The sequence below is a fragment of the Oncorhynchus mykiss genome, chromosome 23 (assembly GCF_057628025.1).
Source record: "Oncorhynchus mykiss isolate SJ-2025 chromosome 23, ASM5762802v1, whole genome shotgun sequence".
Lineage (NCBI taxonomy): Eukaryota > Metazoa > Chordata > Actinopteri > Salmoniformes > Salmonidae > Oncorhynchus > Oncorhynchus mykiss.
Window position 1 is genome coordinate 29,123,188 of NC_143044.1, and position 24,960 is coordinate 29,148,147.

The 24,960-nt window shown below is 40.6% G+C and overlaps 2 protein-coding genes across 4 annotated transcripts in view; one reads left to right on the plus strand and one right to left on the minus strand.

The window, feature by feature from the left end:
• mcph1 (microcephalin 1) overlaps positions 1-24,960 on the minus strand; it is a 51,286-nt gene that overhangs the window by 13,547 nt on the left and 12,779 nt on the right. The window contains exons 1-13 of one of the 3 annotated variants that reach the window (XM_021580959.3): positions 23,561-23,634; positions 23,367-23,434; positions 23,186-23,277; positions 22,968-23,086; positions 22,641-22,725; positions 22,264-22,375; positions 22,059-22,190; positions 21,852-21,935; positions 20,570-21,748; positions 19,835-19,956; positions 15,480-15,517; positions 15,161-15,323; positions 14,884-14,961 (exon numbers count right to left, since the gene is read on the minus strand). In XM_021580959.3, the coding sequence (XP_021436634.3) occupies positions 14,884-14,961; positions 15,161-15,323; positions 15,480-15,517; positions 19,835-19,956; positions 20,570-21,748; positions 21,852-21,935; positions 22,059-22,190; positions 22,264-22,375; positions 22,641-22,725; positions 22,968-23,086; positions 23,186-23,277; positions 23,367-23,409 (2,247 nt within the window). In that variant the 5' untranslated portion in view covers positions 23,410-23,434; positions 23,561-23,634. Of the gene's footprint in view, positions 1-14,883; positions 14,962-15,160; positions 15,324-15,479; positions 15,518-19,834; positions 19,957-20,569; positions 21,749-21,851; positions 21,936-22,058; positions 22,191-22,263; positions 22,376-22,640; positions 22,726-22,967; positions 23,087-23,185; positions 23,278-23,366; positions 23,435-23,560; positions 23,635-24,960 lie in introns of those variants that run through there. The other 2 variants (XM_021580958.3, XM_021580960.3) reach the window with 2 other exon arrangements.
• Positions 215-14,292, plus strand: LOC110502712 (angiopoietin-2). Its single transcript, XM_021580961.3, has 9 exons — positions 215-1,165; positions 4,628-4,783; positions 5,933-6,054; positions 6,331-6,569; positions 8,106-8,233; positions 8,625-8,726; positions 8,892-9,058; positions 11,568-11,698; positions 12,458-14,292. Exons 1-9 carry the CDS (start codon positions 884-886, stop codon positions 12,616-12,618), a joined length of 1,488 nt encoding a protein of 495 aa, XP_021436636.1. The 5' UTR covers positions 215-883; the 3' UTR covers positions 12,619-14,292.

Here is a 24,960-nt window from a genome sequence, read left to right on the forward strand (position 1 = left end):
ATGAAGTGGAAGGATGAGCTTTATTAATGTCCCCAGAACCCCAGCCAGATACTCGTCTCCCTCTGTAAACATACTGGATCTCACCCCTACATGTGTAACAAGATCCAGATACAACCCAGAGTTGGAGAATGACAGGAAATAAGAGCTAATGTTTTTTATGACTGAGCAAAGAGATCGGAATGGGATGTGACAGAGAAAAGGCTCTCCTTCCTTTAACATTCTCACTTAAACAAATGCCTGTGCTTTGTCGTGGGGAAAAAAATATTTACCACGGTTGAGGATGGACATTGCAATTCCAGACTTTACTTGAAGGAAGCTGCATCCTGAATAGATGTTCGGCCATCGGCTTGTGAGAAAACACAAATATGGGTATTGTTGTTTTATCCTCTCTGCCCTTCTCCCTGACCTGTTGATGAAGTTCTATCCCAGGCAAAGATGAGGATATGGTGGGAAGTGTTTAATTAGTGCATCTGCTCCTGTGTGTGTGTGTAACAAGTGGAGTCTACACATTGCTTCTTCCAGCCTAGCAGCTCTTCACGGTGACTGGCTACAGGGATATAGGGGGAGGGGCCTTGCCATTACTCCCATAGCTAGTAACCAGAGGGCCAACTGCAGCTGAAATCAAGAGGCTGGAGGCTTAGTGAAAAAGGGGGAAACGTGCAGTCTAGGAATGACACCATCTACCCGGCATACCCACTGACTGTATCCCCTCCTCCTGCCTATAAAAGAACCTGCAGAATTGGACTGTATGCACTTCGATATTCCAGAGGATAGCAATACAACTATATTTAACCTCGAAAAACATTCAACTGAAAAGGCAGTGACCCAAAAGGAGAGCTTGGGTAACATTTTTACAATAACATTTTTGTTTTAATTCTTATAAATGTTTTATGTTGGCTTACTGGTGGTCTTGAGTAGCTGCCTGGCCCTGGGGGCAGGCTACAGGAAAACTCCAGACCCAACAGCTGCTAAGAGACAGTACCAGATCCAAAATGGCCCGTGCAGCTACACCTTCCTGCTGCCTGAGCAGGACAACTGCAAGACCCCAAGCAGCACCTACACCAACCTGGTCCAGAAGGACGATCCGGCAGAGTATGATGAGTCGGTCCAGAGGCTAGAGCAACTGGAGAACATAATTGAGAACAACACACAGTGGCTCCTCAAGGTAAAGTCTTCTGCTTGACGTCACACAGCAGCTTCTCCACTGGGAGTGCAGGTCTGTGTTCAATGCCGTCTCACACCTATTCCCATGGTATTATACTTTTTTGGGGTCCCTCTATCTTGTATGATATTTTACATCCCTCCAATTTGTATGTTGTGTTACTTTCATGTCCAGGTACACTCTGGTGTAGTGCCTGCATTTAAAACGTAACAAGGAACTTGGTTCCAGATAACCCGTTGGGTGCTGTGAACCTTTCAGAGATTAAACATTTAATGAATGGTTCTGCTGCTCTGCCGTCATGTTACGTCAACTTGAGATAAAGAGACCGCAAGTTTTTGCAGCCTTTGGTATAGAGGTATAATTTGGAAGGGGGTTGGGGGGGACAAACTGACCTCATTATGTAGCCTACTGTGCAGAGGTGATGTTATTTAGTGTCATGATTTCCCACTCTGCACAATATTATTAAGAAGTTGCTTTCTATAGGAATGTCTCATTTCCCACCCTGTCAGAAAAGATGAGTATACACACCAACTTTTCAGTGATGTGCAGACGCATTATACTCCAGTCACCTTTGTTACTGCAAAGAAGGCTTTGAAAGACTAATTTAGATTTTTAAAATGTTCCTTGTAAGGAAGCAGGCAAGTGAATTGTGACATTGTCCTACTATTTGAAGGGGGCATCTTCACATGGATTCAGTCTTGAGCAATAAAAAAGCGAATGTGAGCCGAAGTAGGGAGAAAGTAGTCTGTGTCACAGAAGCAAGGCTGTGGTGGCTCTGAGTGGGTGAGAAGGGCCGAGTAGTGACAAAGTCTCTACACAGGTGCCCAGATGAAAGATCTGCGCATCCCTTTCAGCACTACTGAGCCATCACTTGTGTGAAAGGAACGGGCTCAGGCTCCCCTACATTCTTTCCCACTCTTTAGAGAGTTTGATTAATGATGAGGTCTATAGAGCTCTGACAAGACAAGCACAACTCATTGCCTGATCACACAGCTGAAAACCAAAATAAAGACCCTGGCCTGAATCATTCCACCAGCTCAGTCAGCTGCTACTAAGCATTGGGGTCCCTAGACCTTTTGTCATTGCCGTTTTATCAGAGCAGAGTCACTGCTTAAGAACACTTTATTTAGAATAATGTAGGCTTTGATGCTTTGAATTTGGCTTTTAAGGTAAAGACAGCAACTTTTCAGCTAAGGACAGTGATTGGGCTACTGTTTTAATAAGATGCCATCACACCGGAAGAGTTTAAATACCTAGAAATGAAGTGGTTCAAATAGTGAATCTCTAGTCTTTAGACTCCATAAATGATCCTTCATTCAGTTCGTTAAGCATTTACTGCCTCACAGGCTTTTATCCTCCAAGGACAGATTTGTTACGTGAGATACATTTGCGTAACTGTGCTAAAATCTCAAATCAATTGACATGCATGATTTATGCTGCATAAAAGTCAGAGTAACGTGTGTTTGCGGTTAGGATTCGTCCCAAAGTGACTACCCCGGAAGGATTAGAACTTTGTCATTAATATCCATCAAGGAAAGAATTGCAAATACTTAATTGATTGATGTAAAAACAAACATTAAGTGAGCGGAACTAATCTATAGGAGCTCTGCAAAGGTTAAGAGACTCTCCTGGTAAAAATTAGGTTGACTCAATGCATCCAGAATTCTGGAGGTATTGTAAAGGAAAAAGTAAGCTATGTAATAGGGTCCTTTCATGCACATTACTACTACTACTAACAATTAACAAGCCTTATCCAAAATATAAGTATACATTTTCCTAAAACATTGCTAATGAAAAAACACTTGAAATTACCCTTTAAACAGGAAATATTTCCTGACGTGTCAATTTCATACACTACAGCTTGTCGGTATATTGGCATTATACGTAATAACATAGGAAAAAGGTCTTCCTTTGAACTTCCCCATGTAAGACCGAGTCGAAGACAGAGGAAATCATTGTACATCAACTGACGAAAATACTATTTGTGAGAGCCGAGGTAATACCTCAAAATCTTGCATTGTCTCACTCTCAAAATTGGAAGACAGGATGAGGAACTTTGCTGTCGTGCCGGTAAAATAAAATGTCAGTTTGCCGTCACGCTTTTCATGTGGGTGTACAAACAAGAATTCCTCGTGGAATACTTAAAGGCAGAAGTGGAGTAAACAACTGATTAGAACATTTGCAGTTAATGGAATGTCCCGCTCGCAGTTCCGATGACACACTCTTCCAGCCTCCACGTGCCTGTGACCAGGAACACAGACAAGATGGAAGTGGAGAAAGGAAGACAAACAAAATTAGCAATGATTGCAGCACTTGTCATGGCAAAAAGCAAAATATACTTCCCGTTTTAAAATTGTCCCAATAGTTTACCTTTTTGGCAGATGGGTATACAGCCTAATTGTTTACGCAAACAAAGATCAGAACGACTAGGCCTACTAACGCTACTAATATCCTCTTGCAGTATAAGACGCAGTGTCGTAGAGGATGCAACTCGTCACTCATCATTTCCATCCTGTTTACAAGACTTTCAGGCCTGATTGCCACTCAGGAACTCAATGCAGGAAAGAGCTTTATGATTGGGTTTGTTTTAAATCTGGCAGTTTCATTTTGACAGGTGGCTACTGGATAGGGGGACAAGACTCCTTTTAAAAGCTCTTATTTGCTCTAAAGAAAATTATACAGTGTGGGACAGACAATTGAGAAAAATCTTATTTCAAACTTTTCTACAGGTAGAAATGTTACAATTATGAGTTTGCCTTCACGATGACTTAACCAAACTCATGTGAAGGCTCAGTCAGCAGTAACATTTAACATAAAAGAGCCTTAGAGGTTGAAAAAGCATTCCAGTGCAGTCCCCATTGACAGTGATACAATTTGATATGACCAAAAATGACCATATTAAAAATGTTTAAATTTTCGGGAAGCTATTAATCCCTTGTGTAGATCAAATATGAATCAGCAGGGATGCTGGGAAAATATTCTCAGTCTTCCATTTTTGACCCCTCTGAAAAACAGAAGCACATGAACTTCCTGCCCCAATTTTTAGAGGCTTCAACATCATGTAATATAAACAGTTGTCAAAATTGCCTGGCCTGTCACCAGATAATTCTGCCCACTTGTACCGCTCAAGAGATTTCTAGGTCAGACACAAGGGGGAAAGCCATGAACTCCATGACAAGGCGGTAGTGCTTAAAAATAGTAATTCTAAAGAAGAACAGCCTATACTTTCACTGTGACATCCATATGGTAAACGACAATTAATTTGAACCCATCACAATGACCCAATAACTCTGCCAGGGGACAAGGCAGTAAGCTCCAATCTTTATGCCCTGTACGAAATATAACCACTCCTTTTCCAGCTCCCCTACCATTGCTGAGAAAACATGGACAAAGGCCCAATATCATGGTATATCACTTAAACCATCTCACTAACCTGCCTTCAACTTTTCTTCATCCTTACTGCAGCTGGAGAACTACATACAGGAAAACATGAAACAGGAGATGTTCCAGATCCAGCAGAATGCAGTGCACAACCACACGGCAGCCATGATAGAGTTCGGAACCAACCTGCTGAGTCAGACTGTTGAACAAACACGGAAGCTGACCAACGTAGAGGCGCAGGTGAGGACCTTTTACTTAATATAGTTTTGAAAATATATGCTAAATTAATAAAACATTCAAAACCCAATAGCCTACACCAAAAAAAAAAGTTATAAAAATTTGAAAAATATGAAAACAAATAAAATGCTGTCCAACATGGCCAGGATTTGCTGTAGCAAGTCATTGACCTTTTGTGAACGAACTACACAGCATTTCCTGTTATTAACGGCATTGTATTCCCACAAGAAAGGGCCTATCAATTTGTCATAATCAGACATCCGTCTGTTCAAAGCCACCAACACCAGGTCCAATAGTAGCCCGACACATACCCAACATTCATGTAAACAACAAATTGGCACAGGATTTTGCTGAGTTCAGTTCCTCAAACTGGAAAATAAGAGGGGGCTTTCTAGAACCAGGAGTTCAATACGTCTGTGAGGAGACTTTCATTACATTATACAGCCACTTTCACAGTAGATCCTACATCCCCTGACCCCTTTCCAACATATCTGTCCTTTATTGGAATTTGATTGTTCTGTTTTTTCCTGTTACGAAACAGATTTTTCCGACCATCTAGGCCTATGCACATTGTGCGCTTTAGAAAGTGAACCACAAAACTGTGTTTGCACATGAAGTGAGATAGAACTGTTACAAATCGAGTTTGGACTTAAATTGTAATCAAGTTAAGCGCTACTATTACAAGATAAGTGTACTGAGGCCCTGTATTAATATTTAGTGTACTGTAAATGTTTTCAGTGAGAGGGAAAAAACTAAACTAATGGCTGGCTGTGCACAATTTATTTTTTAACTGTAGCTGATCCAAAAGTATTGCAGTGAACTGTGGAATTGTTTGTGAAACAAATTACTCAAGAGAAAAACAGGGAGATGTCAGAATCCATTACATAATACCAATTTGACATTTTTTCTAACCAGGAAAGACCAAGTTTTCATTTAATCATACCATATCCCTAATTGAGAGAGTACCTCAAGGACAGGTTGTGAAATTACAGAAGTAAAATGACTTGTTAATTTGGTTCTTGCCAAATATTCAACATAATGACAAATCAAAATGGTGTTTACTTAATTTAATCTGTAAAGGGGTTGCAGCAATTACAAGCTCCATCTAATCTAAAATATAATAATTGTGGGAATTGTCTATTTAATCTTTAGGTAATAAATCATACAACTCGGCTCGAACGTCAGCTTCTTGAGAACTCTCTATCAACGAATAAGTTGGAAAAACAGCTCATTTTCCAAACAAATGAAATAACCAAGCTGAATGACAAAAACAGGTAAGGATATTTGTTTGCATTAACAAACTTCACTATTATTCAGGTGCCCCATCTCTAAATCATGCTTCAACTAAAACAAGGCTACAAACACTAGACAGTAGCCTAAATATTTAGGCTAATATTTCCTGTTAAACACATTTTTGCCCAATTGTAGGCTTATATGTTCTGTTTCCGTAAAACAATTTGATTCTTGATATGAAATACTACAAGACCAGTAATGCTAACCAGCTCTGCTGCGAGTTGCTGAGCGTGTACCTTGCCCTTGTTCCTCCCCAGCTACCTGGAGAAGAGGGTGGGGGAGATGGAGGAGCAGAGGCAGATGGAGCTGAAGACGCTGAAGGAGGAGAAGGAGCAGCTCTCTACACTGGTACTGAGACAGACGGCTGTCATCGAGGAGCTGGAACAACAGCTGCTGCGGGCCACCACCAACAACTCTGCCCTGCAGCGGCAGCAACAGGAGCTGCTTGAGACCGTCAACAACCTCATCAACACAATCTCTATCCCCACAGGTGGAGGTGGGTGACACTATGACAGCGTCTGGTAGACTTAGGAGGGGGCTACATTGGCATCACTGATTAAGACCAGAATGCTATGGGCAATTCAATTTGTGTAGCGTAACTAATAAGCCACAGTTTAGTAAAATATAGATTGTCAACTGTTGTTTAAATCACAACCTTTGAAAAGTCTTAGTATACTAGTATGTATTTACAGTGCCTTCGCAAAGTATTCAGACCCCTTGACTTTTCCACATTTTGTTAGGTTACAGCCTGCTTTTATCCCCTCATCAATCGATACACAATACCCTATAAAGACAAAGCGGAAAACGGTTTAGACATTTTGGCTAATTTATTAAAAATAAAAAACAGAAATATCACATTTACATAAGTATTCAGACCATTTACTTAGTACTTTGTTGAAGCATCTTTGGCAGCGATTACAACCAAGTCGTCTTGGGTATGACGCTACAAGCTTGGCACACCTGTATTTGGGAAGTTTCTCCCATTCTTCTCTGCAGACCCTCAAGCTCTATCAGGTCTCTCCAGAGATGTTTGATCGGGTTCAAGTCTGGGCTCTGGCTGGGCCACACTAGGACATTGAGAATTGTCCCGAAGCCACTCCTGCGTTGTCTTGGCTGTGTGCTTAGGGTTGTTGTCCTGTTGGAAGGTGAACCTTTGCCCCAGAGTCTTTAGGTGCCTTTTGGCAAACTCCAAGCGGGCGGTCATGTACCTTTTACTAAGGAGTAAAGTGTCTGGCCACTCTACCATAAAAGCCTGATTGGTGGAGTGCTGCAGAGATGGTTGTCCTTCTGGAAGGTTCTCCCATCTCCACTGAGGAATTCTAGAGCTCTGTCAGAGTGACCATCGGGTTCTTGGTCACCTCCCTGACGAAGACCCTTCTTCCTCAATTGCTTAGTTTGGTCGGGCGGCCAGCTCTAGGGAGAGTCTTGGTGGTTCGAAACTTCTTTCATTTAAGAGTTATGGACGCCACTGTGTTTTTGGGGACTTTCAATGTTGCAGACATTTTTTGGTACCCTTCCCCAGATCTCTGCCACGACACAATCCTGTCTCGGAGCTCTACGGACAATTCCTTCGACCCCATGGCTTGGTTTATGCTCTGACATGCATTGCAACTGTGGGACCTTATATAGACAGACATATAGCCTTTCCAAATCAATTGAATTTACCACAGGTGGACTCCAATGAAGTTGTAGAAACATCTCAAGGATGATCAATGGAAACAGGATGCACCTGAGCTCAATTGTGAGTCGCATAGCAAAGGGTCTGAATAGTTATGTAAATAAGATATCAGTATTTTATTTGTAAGAAATGTGAAAACAATTCTAAAAAACGTTTTTTTTTTGCTTTGTCGTTATGGGGTATTGTGTCTAGATTGCTGAGGATTATTTATTTTTTTAATCAATTTTAAAATAAGGATGTAACAAAATGTGGAAAAAGTCTAGGGGTCTGAATACTTTCCAAAGGCACTGTATGTTAAAGTACATGTACAAATTTGCTGTATTATCAATTTGATCAGCCCTCCACTTTTTGCAGGGAACAAGCCTACCATGATGCAGGACACACCAACCACATACCCAGACTGTGCTGCTGTCTACAAGTCAGGAAACACAGACAGTGGAGTCTACTCACTGACCCTTTCCAACACTACACAGGAGATTAAGGTAGAATTAAACTCTTATGTTAATATTGGTCCTATTCAAGCTATAAGCTCCCAACATTAAAACAGAAGTACAATCACATGGAGACTAGTTAAGAAATAAGTTACATTTTTCAGCCAATCCTTTAATTCAGAGTAAATTCAAATGTTCTCAGCCTTTGGTTTGTTTTGTGCATGCCCGAGCTCAAGTAGGGATCTCCTTAGATACTTTTCAGTGGTTAGAGTTAGACTCTGGCACATCACTTGTTTTAAGAAACCTCCCATTCCATTCAACTAGACTGAGAGGGCACTGCTTTTGTCAAGTTTGCTGCTGAAGTCGAAAGTCCCTCAGTGTAGTCAAAAATCTGAATTTATTATCATTGATAGCTGGAGTAATCTATGTTTTTTGTTTGAAGGCTTACTGTGACATGGAGACAGAGGGGGGTGGATGGACAGTACTACAAAAACGATTTGATGGCCGTGTTGACTTTCACCGTACGTGGAAAGAGTACAAAATGGTGAGAGCTAGAGGAAATTATCCAAGTTCCACAGCACAAAGCTTAGATAACACTGCCAAGTGTCAACAAAGAGTGAAAAATGTTTTGTTAAAATATCTCAGAATGCAACTCAACTGTGATTGTGATTATGCTAAAGGTCAATCATTGTTTTATGTTCCTTCAAAGGGCTTTGGAAACCCTTCAGGTGAATACTGGTTGGGAAATGAGTTTGTTTCGATACTGACCAATCAGCACCCATACGTCTTGAGGATACAGATGATGGATTGGGAGGAAAACGCAGGATTCTCACTATATGACCAGTTCTCTCTAGGCAGTGAAGCAGAAAACTACAGGTAGGCCTAGGTTTCCTAGGTGTGGTGTCTAAATATAGGCTACATATGTAATATAAAAACAATGTTGGGGGAGTCTGTGTGTGGAGGACCATTGAATATAGGTGATCGTTTTTATTACTTTGCGATGTGGACTGAAATATATCATAGCTGCATAAGAGTCCATTAACATTACTATATCAAAACATTTTGAGTAAAGTATTAATGAAATGGTGTGTAAGTCATGTTCTTGAAAATCAACAAATGACAAACAAAACATTTAACTTGCCTGAAAATACACATAAATACAAAATGGGGTGGAAGGGTCACCAGTCCAAAACAAATGTGTTGCCATCTAGAAAATGTTTTGGATCTGTGACACAGAAGGCTAAAATGAATCAGTCTCCTAAACCTTCAATCTGTACCCCTAGACATCACCAGCGCCTGCTAGAACATAAGCCGATTTCAAGGAGAGAGCCGATACTTCCTTTCTATTTGAGCAGCAGACCTCAACTCAAGCACACTCCTGTTAATTCCTTTAGTCTCAAAGTATATCCAATGACAATTCTAGAGCCAGACAAAGCTGATTTCCATATAAATTATTTTTATACTGGAATTGAGAGGCCACAAAACAATGGAGGTCAGCATTGACATCAATATCTCATCACCTGCGTTAACATTTTGTACAGAATGAATGACAACCAAACCATTACAGGGCACTTCTTTCAGAAAACCCTGCTGCAACTTTCATGAGTCACTTAACATCCAAATGACTAGTGTGTAGACATAGCCTATTAGGTTCTCATGGAGCACAAGAAAGGTTAAAAAGTCAGTAAAAAAAATAAAAAGCAAAACGCATCTACAAATACAACCTCTCCTGTACATAGTTTACTGCTAGCAGAGTAAGGAATACATGGCAGACTCAATTCCAGCATTTCCCTTATATTGTAAAAAGATTCATAAAAAATAAACAGCACCAGTGAAAGTTGACACAGCTACTCTTCATTTTTACTATTTTCTAAATTGTAGAATAATAGTGAAGACATCACAACTATGAAATAACACACATGGAATCAAAATATATTTGAGATTCTCCAAAGTATCCACCCTTTGTCTTGACAGCTTTGCACAATCTAGGCATTCTCTCAACCAGCTTCATGAGGTAGTCACCTGGAATGCATTTCAACTAACAGGTGTGCCTTGTGAAAAGTTAATTTGTGGAATATCTTTCCTTCTTAATGCACTTGAGCCAATCAGTTGTGACAAGGTAGGGGTGGTGTACACAAGATAGCCCTATTTGGTAAAAGACCAAGTCCATATTATGGCAAGAACAGCTTAAATAAGCAAAGAGAAATGACAGTTCATCATGACTTTAAAACCTGAAGTCAATACGGAACATTTCAAGAACTTTTAAAGTTTCTTCAAGTGCAGTCGCAAAAAGCATCAAGCGCTATGAAACTGTCTCGCACGAGGACCACCACAGAAAAGGAAGACCGAGTTACCTCTGCTGCAGAGGATAAGTTCATTAGAGTTACCAGCCTCAGAAATTGCAGCCCAAATAAACGCTTCAGAGTTCAAGTAACAAACACATCAACTGTTCAGAGGAGACTGCATGAAACAGGCCATGTTTGAATTGCTGCAAAGAAACCACTACTAAAGGACACCAATATCAAGTAGAGACTTCCTTGGGCCAAGAAACAAGAGCAATGGACATTAGACCAGTGGACATTTGTCCTTTGTCTGATGAGTCCAAATTTGAGATTTTTGGATTCAACCGCTGTGTCTTTGTGAGATGCAGAGTAGGTGAACGGATGTGTGGATCCCACCATGAAGCATGGAGGTGGTGTGATGGTGCTTTGCTGGTGACATTGTAATTTATTAGAATTCAAGGCACCACAGCATTCTGCAGCGATATGCCAACCCATCTGGTTTGAACTTAGTGGGACTATCATTTGTTTTTCAACAGGACAATGACCCAACACACCTCCAGGCTGTGTAAGGGCTATTTAAACAAGGAGAGTGATGGAGTCATGCATCAGATGACCTGGCCTCCACAAATCACCCGACCTCAACCCAATTGAGATGGTTTGGGATGAGTTGGACCGTAGAGTGAAAGAAAAGCAAACAAGTGCTCAGCATATGTGGGAAATACATGATTCCATATGTGTTATTTCATAATTTTGATGTCTTCGCTATTGTTCGACAACGTAGAAAATAGTCAATAAAAACCGTTGAATGAGTAGGTGTGTCCAAACTTTTGACTGGTACTGTATATAATATATTTCCTTTTCGGGATGGTAAAACGTTTATTGTAAACTTAGACTAAAACCATATATAATGAAGAAAAGATAATGGAGCCATTATTTTTTTATAAGATCATCTTTGAGAACTAACAAACAAAATAATTGCCACCACTGCTGAAAAAAACCCAGAGGACAAACACTGATAAGTCATTCCCTAAACTTGGGTCTTTTGAGGAATGGCAGTCACGTACTTCCTCCTCACAGTGTATTTCTCCGTTTTCATTTCACAGAATACACCTTAAAGGCTACAGTGGCACAGCAGGCAAAATTAGTAGCCTTGGTCAGCCGGGAAGTGATTTCAGCACAAAAGATGCAGACAACGACAAATGTGTTTGCAAATGCTCACAACTGACAACAGGAGGTAAGGAACAGGTTAATTTGCAAATCACCGTAGAGTTTTCACTGGCCTTTATTAAGAAGATCAATTATTCCCTTCATTATTCCCTCCACTTGACCCCCCCACAAGCTTGGGTACTTCTCCCAGAAATCTGCAAGAAAGTTAAAAGACCTCTTGCTTTTTCTTTCTGTTGCGGGGTCAAGGTTCTTGAGCAAAATTAGCTCAGAGTTAATCACTGATGAGTTCATTTGGGAATTCTGCCCCTGCAACTGCTGACATTAATAGTCTGGGAACTGAGGATTTTTTCCCCTCCCTCTCTTGGAGCTCAGAATAGAGGTCCTGCTCCATGCCACTGACATTTGGACTGCTTTGGGGCCAGACTTGGACTCCTTCAGTGTATCGGTGTCTGCTTACTTGACATATGAGAGGGTCTCCCCCAAATGAGAGGGTCCCCTCAGAGGTCTTGCTCAGAGGAATCCCTCCACCTCAGGGAATTGTTTGGGATAACCAGCTGCATATTAACGAAATAGGACTAAGATGACAGACACTCGGGGGGAATGACCTAGACTAGCTTGCCCTCCATGTGATAACAATCCAGACCTTCCCATTTAACTCAACAAAGAGGTACAAAAGTGTGCAAGTTTGTTGTAATGTGATAATTCAAAGTATCACTGTTAGACGGAGAAGCACAGTTACTCATTGGGCTTGTTGTCTTATAGACAATGCACCCGATGCACATCCTGAAAACCCTCAGACTGACAATCTCGTTTTCTGCTTTCCTAGGCTGGTGGTTTGACGCCTGCGGCCCCTCCAACTTGAACGGAATATTTTTCCAGCAGGGCCAGAACTCAAATCGATTCAATGGAATCAAATGGTACTACTGGAAAGGCTCAGGCTACTCACTGAAGTCCACCACAATGATGATCAGACCAGTAGACTTCTGAGGCTGTGACAGAGACATGCCTCTCACAGACATGAATAGAATGGAGAGCAGAGCTCTGTCACTCTTGGAAACAACTACACAGACAAGACAGACAAACAAAAAGACCAAACAGACCGAAGTGCTCTATAACAGCAACCTCATCACTTCCGAACATTCCACAAGGGAAGGAACAATTAGCTTTGCTCCAACAAGTCTCATTTTATTTTTAAAAACTTTTGTACAAAATGGACAGGTGAAGACCAGCAGAAAAGTCTATGAACTATCTATACTCAGAAATATATGGGCTTTGGACTGCATAACCAACCAGGACAAGGCAGTCAAAAGATAACCCGTTGGAAATCTTGTATTTATAGCAAACTGGAACTGTGGTAGAGATAACAGTATTGTTTTCTATTAATAAGCATTACTATGGGAAATGTCAGTGTATAACACATTGCAAGGTTGACAAAGTTAATTTTGTAATAACGATATTTCACCCCATTAACATTTGATACAATGAATTGGAAAATAAGTTACATTTATAATGTAAAATAAAAATGTAACAGCCCTAATTTTAAAAGCAAAGAAAACTAGGGTACAAAGCACAATACTTCATACATATCAAATATGAACTTAATGCAAAAAGGCAATCTGTAATGAATCTACGGCTTTTCTTCCTTACAGGAATTGTACATACTCCGTGTCTTCAGAAAGTACTCATACCTCCCTGGTATTTGTGGTTGAATGTGTTTGAAATTCACTGCTCAACTGAGTGTCCTTACAGATAATTGTATGAATGGGGTACGGAGATGATAGTCATTAAAAAAATCATGTTAAAACACTATTATTGCAACTTATGTGACTTGTTAAGCACATTTTTACTTCTGAACTTAATTAGGCTTGCCATAACAACGGGATTGAATACTTATTGACAAGACATTTCAGCTTTTCATTTCTAATTCATTTGTAAAAACATAATTCCATTTTGACATGAAGTATTGTGTGTTGGCCAGTGACACAAAATCTAAATTTAATCCATTTTAAATTTGCACTAAGACAACAAAATGTGGAAAAAGTCAAGGGGTGTGAACACTTTCTGAAGGCACTGTAAATTATTTAATAAAAAATGTATAGATGGTTCACAAAATGTATTAAAATCAATGTGATAACTGATCGGCATGTTACTCAAAACATGTCATCAATGTCAATTAACCTAATTATGCAAGCAAACGTAATATCAATTGCAAATCCTAGTGTGTTCAACTTTTTCCATGATTACTTCGACTTCCACCTCTTTTGCCTGACTTAGACTACATACTCTCATGACTCCAATCTGTACAAGTTATCCAGTACTATGGAGCATATCTGCTTATATTTATCAATCTAATTTAATTGTTTTATTGTAGAAATTTGATTTATGGTCATAACTTATTCAATATACTTCACCCATTGTTTTGTGAACATTCGGGACCACGAGTTAATTTTCACTTAATTATTCTAAGTGACTTGTGGTATGAGTAAGATTAGTCTATTTGGAACTTTTTCTATGTGGAGTATGGATAATGTTTTTGTCAACGGCAGGAATGCAAACAAATAGACTTTAGAACTTAATTCCAATCATGTTGAAACTACAACCTACAGTTCTTATGTTTTCATTCTGCTTTAACACAAAACATAAAATACTTGTTTTAATGTCTGATGTGTCATATGCCTCTGCTTTAAAAATGCCTTTAACTTTCAATTCAGTTAGATTTTCTGCAAATATCAGACATTTTTCAGGAACTGCCGGGAAGCTATTTACCTCAACACAATCCACAAGATAGAGGAATCAGCACAGACGGAGTATGTGTCAGGTAAAAATGCTGATTGGACCCCATCAAAAAAGCCTTTAGGGAATGTGTGGATTGTTATGGCCACCACAACAGAACTGTGTGTGATTTCAAGAGGAAATGTGATGAGACATATTCTATACCAAAACACCCCTTCCCCTTCACAGATGCAGGACAAAGATTCATGAATGGAGGAGGACAGGAAGAGGCAACATCCACATCTGACACAGGATGCCGGAGTAAAAAACAACCGCCTTAAATTAATGAATGGCAATAAAATTAGCAGGTTTCCAACCCACTTCCTTCTGTTTGGAATTCCAGGTCTATGATAGTCAAAAAGATGGTAAACTGACCAGGCTATTTCATTATAAAAGCATAGATTTAACCAATTTGACCCCAAGGGCTATGCATTTAGATGTGAATGGTATACAATATTAGCAGGATCTTCAGTTACTTACAGATGCTGCTGGAAACTGATCTGAAAGTTCATATGGTTCTTCTGGAATCCATTGTCTTTGCTCCAAACACCACAAAATCTGTTGAGGGGAAAAATACTAGAGTTTACCATTGGCCAGAATTTTTGAGCTGTGGAGTTTATGGATGGCAAAATAATGTGTAATGTACAATCTACTGTACAACGTGTGCTAAACAGTGTTGTGTTCTTCAACTAACACTCAAACCATCTAAAATTTGCTAATTCACGTTGCCAAAGACCCACACAAATAACATACATACCCACTCAAAAGAGAGGATCCAACAGCCACGGGCAATGCCCAGGAGAATGTTGAGGGTCCGGCGGTGGCCCCCTGACACCACGTGGGTAGTGCTCTCACAAACCTGGGCCACCACTGAGAACCCACCCAGAGCTCTGACCACCTGGGTCACTGTGTGCTGCTTTCTGAAGAACCAGAGGAGAAAAGAGGAAAACCTGAAATGAGATTTCTAAATACCTAGGTTAGTAGGTTGAGAAGGCAAAGCATTGGATTCAACAAGACACTATCAAATGTTACGCTGTCCAAAAAGGTGGATGTGTCCTAAAACTGGATATACTTACTCGGTGGGCATGCTTGTCATAACTAACGTCCTTAGAGTCTGAAATGAAAAATCAACCAAATGTAAACCAATTATATGCACTTGAGAGTACATTAGCATGGAGTGAGGTTCAATACAAAGTACACACCTAAAAATGACCATGGGATAATAGCATTGATAAAGGCTTTCAGTTTTCAATAGTTTCCTTATTGCTTTCCAAGGTTGATATTGAGGGGCAACACAGTGGTACAGCTCTGGATAGGTAAACAGTATCTCGCTCATTTTCACACAAAAAACACCACATGCAGGATATCTGCATATTTGATGTGTGAAAAGGAAATGAAACCCAAGGCCATGAACAGTGATAAACAGGCTGGAGAGCACCGGTATTGAAATATAATTGTAGGTTAGTGTGGTTCTGTCCCATCCATATCATGTACTGATGCAGTGCCGTGGTCCCCCACACAGCAGGCCATCAGCACTGAACACCTGAGCGCCAGTTAGAAAGACTGACAGGGCGACCAGGCTCTTTCCTGTCAGGAACCGCTCTCCAGTCCCCGAGCAGGAAGTCTGGGGTGAAGGCCTCCTGAGTAGAGGGCAGCCAAAACAACCCACCAGTACACAGCCCCATATATGACTGCTTTACAGGCATAACAGGGTGTCCGTGACATCAATATGTGGCCAGGTGTGATCACTAATAAAAAGGTTGCTTGTTGCATATTAGCAATGCGGGGGTTGGAAACTGGCAGCATACGGCAGGGGCCGAGCTAGTTTAAAACAGGCATTAGGATGAGAAGAAGCTAACACAGTATATTGACTGAGCTGAGGTTTGACATTTTATCCGAGGGCTGTCATGACTCAAATAAATAACTTAGTTAGAAATACTAAATAATTCACCTTGCCCAACCCCATTATAGAGAAGTCCTTGCTTTTCATTTGAAGGTTTTCAACAAGAACACCTAGAGCCTCCGTGACAAAATAACCTTTTTGATCTACCATCCCCAATAAACTCAGCAAAAAAAGAAAGTCCTCTCACTGTCACTGTGTTTATTTTCAGCAAACTTCTGTAAATATTTGTGTGAACATAAGATTCAACTACAGACAAACTGAACAAGTTCCACAGACATGTGACTAACAGAAATTGAATAATGTGTCCCTGAACAAAGGGGGGGGGGGGGGGTGTCAAAATCAAAAGTAACAGTCAGTATCTTGTGTGGCCACTAGAAGCATTAAGTACTGCAGTGCATCTCCATCTCATGGACTGCACCAGATTTGCCAGTTCTTGCTGTGAGATGTTACCCCACTCTTGCACCATGGCACCTGCAAGTTCCCAGACATTTCTGGGGAGAATGGCCCTAGCTCTTACCCTCCGATCCAACAGGTCCCAGATGTGCTCAATGGGATTGAGATCCGGGTTCTTCGCTGGCCATGGCAGAACACTGGCATTCCTGTCTTACAGGAAATCACACACAGAACTAACAGTATGGCTGGTGGCATTGTCATGTTGGAGGGTCATGTCAGGATGAGCCTGCAGGAAGGGTACCACGATGGACCCTCCACCGCCAAATCAATCCCGCTCCAGAGTACAGGCCTCGGTGTAACGCTCATTCCTTCGACAATAAAAGCGAATCCGACCATCACCCCTGGTGAGACAAAACTGCGACTCGTCAGTGAAGAGCACTTTTTGCCAGTCCCGTCTGGTCCAGCGACGGTGGGTTTGTGCCCATAGGTGATGATGTTGCCTGTGATGCCTTACAACAGGCCTACAAGCCCTCAGTCCAGCCTCTCTCAGCCTATTGCGGACAGTATGAGGACTGATGGAGGGGTTGTGCATGTAACTCGGACAGTTGTTGTTGCCATTCTGAACCTGTCCAGCATGGGTGATGTTCAGATGTACCGATCCTGTGCAGGTGTTATTACACGTGGTCTGCCACTGTGAGGATGATCAGCTGTCCGTCCTGTCTCCCTGTAGCGCTGTCTTAGGTGTATCACAGTACGGACATTGCAATTAATTGCCCTGGCCACATCTGCAGTCCTCATGCCTCCTTGCAGCATGCCTAAGGCACATTCACGCAGATGAGCAGGGACCCTGGGCATCTTTCTTTTGGTGTTTTTCATAGTCAGTAGAAAGGCCTCTTTAGTGTTCTAAGTTTTCATAACTATGACCTTAATTGCCTACCGTTGTAAGCTGTTAGTGTCTTAATGACCATTCCACAGGTGCATGTTCATTAATTGTTTATGGTTCATTGAACAAGCATGGGAAACAGTGTTTAATCCCTTTACAATGAAGATCTGTGAAGTTACTTGGATTTTTATGAAATATCTTTGAAAGACAGGGTCCTGAAAAAGGAACGTGTATTTTTGTGCTGAGTTCATAACACATCCAAAATCCCTATACGAATGCACATAAAGGGATTCATTGGTGAAACAGTTCTCAAATTTCTTAAGTAAAGCATGGCATGGTTTGTGTCATTAATCACAAAGGATTGTCCTTAGCTCAGTGCTGAAATAAGTTAATCTTTAAGATGGACATAAACCATCACCAATGTGATGACGCTGATTAAGTGTAGCAATGTTGTGTGCTACTGAGCAAGAGAATGCTTTTCAGACATCAAAACAAGGCCACGAGGACTTTGTTAGAGGGACAACCCTAAAGCACTAGCAGTTCTATTCACTTTTCACTTATTCAACAAGAAACAAACTACAAGGAATTTCAGCAGCTACGTTTTAATGGTTCCTCAAGGGGAATTTTTGGCTTCACTTATGCAATTGACATGTTCTTGCAGCAGTTGAAGAATGGGTCCACACTAAATAAACATGAGACAAAGAGTTGGTGAACTGTTGCACCAGGCTCCATTTCAATGTGCCTCACACAAATGAAGGAAATTCTTTTGGGTATGACAAGGTCCCCTTGATGGTCAGTCTATGCAAACTGAAATGACTCAGGCCCTATTCATACAGTGAAAGAGGTCAACTTCCATAGGCCCTTGTCCTAATCCATCTGTGGGTCTGGGATGGCCAATTATAACTGAAAAATCCCCTTTGAGAGTACAAAAATCTGATTACAACTTGTCACAATTGAACAGTGAGTTAATTTGCAAAGGCAGTGCATAGAACATTTTCAATCACAAGGTTAGGCTGCATGCTATGAATAAAGTGGTTATGACATATTTCCTGAAGTTCTTTAAGGACACATACACAATGCCATCGTATAGAGCCAAGTACTCAGGTAAAATTAACTAATTTCTACTTTAGGCCATCATACACATGCTGAATGATACACATACAGGACAACTAGCTGTTAAGGGTACAAAGTACACATCAGATGCCATGCTTCATCAACCCAAACAACTTTTCACCAAATATGAGTTATTTTACAATTACTTTTAGTGAGTATTAAAATCACTATGAGTAATGTCTCTAAACTATTTTACAAAACCATAGATTGTCTAGATTTGGTACGTATGATACTGTCTAAAGAACAAAGAGACTAAAAGCAGTTTCTGTCATGGCTGTTGCACTTGCACATAACTTCTTTCCACTTTTGGTAAGACTACCTTTGTCCAGATGCTGAGGGGGATGGAGTCTAATCCAAACAAAGCACTCCATAACCTCATAATGAGTGCTCTTCTTCCGTGGGCTGTTCAACCTAGCACAGAAAACCAATACCATCTTTCACAGTTGTAAAACAGGTGGCCAGTTTTCCAGACCCTGCTAAGTAAACCATTTTCTGGAATTAAAAATAAACTAATTTGGGGGTAGAAGTAACATGACAGTGTTATAGTCAAATCACAATTAATAATTTTAACTAATATTTAATCTCGATCATGTAACGATGAAAGAATATTATGCATTCTGCAATACAGTTCACATGGGAATTCAAACAAGGTTCATAGGGAAGATGAAAGACATTTTCACCATAGTGTTAAAAGCTGAAGTTTTGTTCAGGTTGAGAGAACACAAAGACTGAGCCAGGTGCATCTTCACAGACAAGGATGTTGTGCTACCAACATGGAGGTAACACACAGGAACCCCTGAAGACTACACAGACAGAGCCCCCGTGGCAGCAGCTTCAAAGACTACCCATGAATACTCATGCGTGTATTGCACACTTTCTGAGCAGCTGTATTCAAAAGGAATGGAACACAAAGGCAAAAAGATGCCTGTTCCTCCACAGCTTGGTTTTACCAAGAGATAGAGGACAAGTTTAAAGTTTAGGTTTCGTATTTAATTCACAAACTGTCAGGTTAATCGATATCTAAGAAAAAAAATCGAAACCATAACATTGTTGAAAATGCTATTGTATGTTTATAGTCTGTTTAAATGCTGGGCTATAACAATTACAGCAAACACCACAACAGCAACTTAGATGGTTACCTTTGTATTTTTGTCCATGCTCTTCTCCACCACATTGACTTGTCCTTTCTGTTTGCTTAAATTGTCAGAAATTGTGTCCGTGACACCAGCTGTTGCAGCATATGCAGTTCCTCTGCCTACAACTGAAAACGTTGAAAACGTTACAAAACAACACACAGGTGCATTTTCTTCCTGCTGAATGCTGATTCACTTGTGTTTGTGTGTTTACGGCTATCATGCGAACAGATATTGTCAGTAAGGTTATTCTGGAATGAAAGGTTAACATCTGTTTATTAGAAAATGTACCGTCACATCAGTATTAAAATAGTTCATTTAATAAATTGTCCAATTGTGCTGGAATGACACGGCTATACTAAAACTTAAACATTCACACTATGATTAATTTACATGGCTAAACATTTTCCAATATGAAAGTACATATTTTCAGCTTTTGCTTCACAAAATACTGATCACGGTAATAATTCTGATGTGGCTAATAAGTGCCGTTGCTGTGATAAAACCCCAGTTTGGGACACTTGCAGAGAAAAGATTGTAAACATTCATGTGGATAATGAAATCATGAATGACCACAGTACCAATTTCACAGCACATTATTACTACCAGAGAGTCTAAGGTGTTTATGTTGATCAGTTATATTGATTAGTAAAACACTCTTAAATGCTATTGCATTGATTATATTGATGACATGGTAACATCCCAACATCTTGTAATATTTAGGTTTTAGAATTCACATACTTTCCAAACGTGGGCTACTTTTCCCTTTATTGTCCTTGTGCCGAGGTAGGATATATGAACTGTTTTGCTTATCTAGTGATTTTTTGGCCGCTGTCAAATTTGGTTTCCAAAGTTGTGTGGGATCTGTTGACGCGATCTGCTTCTCAGGGGCACAAGTCAGTTCATCGGTGGAGTCTTTAGGCACTCTGGAGAATGGCAATGTGCTTTGTGCACTTCTTTTAGTCACCGTTTGTTTTGTATTATTGTCCTCTGAGGATGCAAGTCCTTTTGTATCCTGGTGTGGGTGCTCGTGTTGAGACAACATGCTGCTTACACTGCTGGACTCTTTTACACTTGGCACCCCATGTTTTCTCTTTTTGGCACTGGCCGACTCAGACCCTGTGGTTTCACTCTTGCCCCTCTTCCGCTTCCCAGGGCTAGGCTGAGGCTCCAGTTCAAAGGGAACAAGAACATTTGACTCTGAGAGCAAGCGGGGCAAAAGGAGACTTTGTTGTCTCCGCGGGTTGTTAGCTCGAGAGAAGAAGTCCTCAAATACGCCATCATCATCATCATCATATGCACAGGAGGCGGCATTAGAGTCATTTGAGACAGTGCAAGATCTTGCCAAAGCAGGAAGCAAGGATTTTCTCAGTTGGCTCACTTTTGATTTCAGTGTGGTCATCTTTACGGACGTTTGATTAGGCACATTGGGGTTGTCTGGTAAAATTGTAGAAGAACGGCGACTAGAAATGCCCAGATTAACAGTTGGCTTACTTTCTGGAAGAGACTGTGGTGTTCTGCTTTTCCTAACAGGTGGTGTGACTTTTGACATGTTACTTCTGCTGGTTGATCGTCTATTTTTTCCCACTACAAAACTGTCAAACGTAAACACTGATTGCACACTATTGCTACCCTCCGGGAGGTCATCCAGGCATGGACTCTCTAAAGACCTGTGTTTCTTGATGCCATCACTTTTGATTGAGGTCCTTTTAGGATATTTGTCTTGTTTATTTGCTTTTTCTTTAGCCGGTGAATTGGGTAACGGACTTGTCTTTTGTCTCGGAACAACACTGCAAGGTGACATCGAAGGTTTCTGAAAGTCTTTCTTGTGCTGTATTTCAATGGTGTCAACATGTTGCTTCTCTCCATCTGTCTTATTTGAGCCAACAGATGCATTAAAATCCGCATCCGGTTCCTCATCTGCATAGGGAAAGATATGTCATTATGAGAATTAGAAAAGACACTGAAACTTATAGCATTATATAAATGACAGCGTCAATGCATCTTATGTCCAAGTACTTACACAGTTGTTGCAAAAAAGAGCGGGATGGTGTATTCCCAAGAGGAGGCTTGAGCTCAGGTGATAACCTAGATTTTATCTGTGAAGCTGAGAGAAATCATTAACTAGAGTTGCCACATATCTCAGCTCTTTCACAGACTCTGGCCCATGTTTTGCAGGTGCTAAACATACTATAAAAGTCAAACAATTGGCCATAGACATAAAACATACCTGTCGGGGAGAGGTTTTCCCTTTTTTCTCTCATTTCTTTCAGGCGCTGTGCCATGGACTCAGACCTTTTCATAGAAGGACTGTAAACTATTCCGTTCTCTTCATCGATAATGTAAGGGGACACATCTGTAACTATACAGAAATACATTTCAATATGAAACCACATCCACGCACAAAATGTCAGCCATGAGGAGAGATTTCTTACTAAGAGGTGATTTTGGCACTAGGTCTTTGATCATCTTGTCCAGTTTTTTTTTCAAGCGCCTGTCATTCTCAGGGGTCCTCTGAGGGGTGTCTCTTGGCTGCATACAACGATGCTGTATGAAAGAAAATATATAATATTATTTTGTATTTGGATGAATCTCATAAAAATACTTAAGACCCTTTCAATAAACACACTTATTAAACCAATAGACAAATTATTCATGTTCTTTGGCAAAAAGTCCTTGCTCAACTATTACAATTTTTAAGAAATAAAATAAATATAGTTTAACTCCAGACAGCCAAGTAGTTGACAGTGATCAAAGAAAAGTTATGTACAGTAATTATTTTAACCTAGCAAAGAATTGTACATTTGCTTACCACCCTTTTCTTGAGTGCTGGATTAACTTCATCATTTAATGCCGGACACAACTCTTCATTAACATGTTCACCATCATCTTTACATCTGCATTAATAAACAAAAACAACATGAGTGATAGGATAACAGAGCGCCCAACTATTTTATTTGTCAGTCAGTGACACCTTGTGGCTGGTGTAATAATTGCAAAAATTGCAAAAAAAATTGGCCATATCACTAACTTGTCATCACCAGACCAAAGTATATTGAAGATACATTGTTGCCATTGCTGTGATCATGCACTTTAAAGAAAATAAAGAATATACACAGAAATTAAGCTTGAGGTTTACCTGGCCACCCAAAGGACAGACACAAGTTTCACACCAGTCTTCTTGGCTTTATTCCAGGTGGCTTGATGGCCATTTTTAAAGACTACGTGGGTGACTTGTTTATTGAAGGTTTTTGATACCTGGAATTATACAGGGAAAATCACAATGTGAAACGGCACATAGTAAAAACAAACTTCTGTGTAGTTAGTTAGCAGTGTAGCTATAAAAGGGTAACACACCTCAACTCCCATATCCTGCAGCTGCTGGATGAATGGTTTAGAGTAATTCTCTGTTTTACTTGATGACCACACGTCAACGTAGGCAACAACATCTAGAGGAAAGATCAAACCCCCATACTTAATTCACATATAGCTAGTTAGGCAAGCTATTCAAAGCATGAAAGGTGTACACATAATTTACCTTTTAGAATAGCAGCACAGTTAGGCCTACTGTTTGAGGTCATTTGAATCTCTTACTGAAGGGTTTCCCTACAATCAGAGAAAAATAAGTAACCAAGTTAAATTTAGGGAAGGAAAGTGCAAAATGCTGTGGGGGACGTGCTTCTGGCAAGCAACAAACCATCTGATGACATGTAATGTTAAGGCTACACCTACATGCAAACTGAAACTCATAGCTAGCTTGCTCTCCAGAATCTAAGGCATTATTAACAAGTCATGCTGTTTTATCCCAAAGGTTCTCAGCTATAAGGCCCGCCGGCTATGATTTTGCCGTCCCAAACGCTTAGGTAGTAAATGGTTGTCGGATGACTTGGCTTGTTCAGTGTGACAGGGTCTAGGTCTGCCAATTAAGTACAGCTACACGTGTGGTCGTAGGCTCCGACAAAGTTCTGGCAACATCAGAAATGTCAAGCCTTTATCGTGTATGCCCTAGTGTGGTTGGTGTTATGAGCCGATCCCGGTGACTGACCAATAGGAACACGGCCCTAATTATCTTGTTCAGCCTACTACATGACGTCTTAAAATTAGGCTACCTAACGGGATTTTGTAAAGTCACAAAATCGGCAAATCAAAATAAATGTTCTTCCACAGTGACCATTTCTTTCTGAGTTCAGGCATATGAAGCATGCATGTGAAAACTATTTCTAAGACGCATACTTCCAGCATTTTCAAACTCACTTCACTCGCGGATTTGCATAGAGTGAGGCTTGCGCTGCTTTGATGGAACATACACCGCTGCAGTTGACATAGCTTACGTCGGCTGACATATTCTGTGATTGGCATGCGAGGCTATGACGACAAAACTGAAGCAAATCGTACAGGTTGATATCAAGATCATGATTTGGTAACATTGCACAATGTGATATGTCATAATTGTAAAAGACTAAATCTGACGTAGTGTGGGAACGACTCATTGTTAGTGCGCAGACATGAGCATCTCGTCATTATACACAGATCTATGGTATAATTGGGAAGGTGCAGAAATAACCCACATCCATGTTCTCCTTTTGTTAGGTATTTTCATTATTAAACATGCAATGAACTACATGGAGGGAAAAGTACACGGACAGAACTCTTGTTAATGGGTATGCACAAAACAAGAGAGCTCAACATTACATTTAAACTACTCAAATCAGTGACGTCTCTGATGGGCATTGACTAGAGCAGTGGAGTCAGTAGTTTCTGACGTCGCTATGCGCGGGATAGCTGAGAGGTGGGAATCCGTAAGAGATGATCTGTGCCTACACTGCTCAAAAAAATAAAGGGAACAAACAACACAATGTAACTCCAAGTCAATCACACTTCTGTGAAATCAAACTGTCCACTTAGGAAGCAACACTGATTGAAAATACATTCCACATGCTGTTGTGCAAATGGAATAGACATCAGGGGGAAATTCTATGAAATTAGCAAGACACCCCCAATAAAGGAGTGGTTCTGCAGGTGATAACCACAGACCACTTCTCAGTTCCTATGCTTCCTGGCTGATGTTTTGGTCACTTTTGAATGCTGGCGGTGCTTTCACTCTAGTGGTAGCATGAGACGGAGTCTACAAC

Coding starts and splice junctions, on each gene's coding strand:
- LOC110502712 (XM_021580961.3), top strand. CDS start 884: ATGTTTTATGTTGGCTTACTGGTGGTCTTGAGTAGCTGCCTGGCCCTG. Junction 9,059..11,567: donor AGTGAAGCAGAAAACTACAG/GTAGGCCTAGGT, acceptor TTCATTTCACAG/AATACACCTTAAAGGCTACA. Junction 11,699..12,457: donor CTCACAACTGACAACAGGAG/GTAAGGAACAGG, acceptor CTGCTTTCCTAG/GCTGGTGGTTTGACGCCTGC.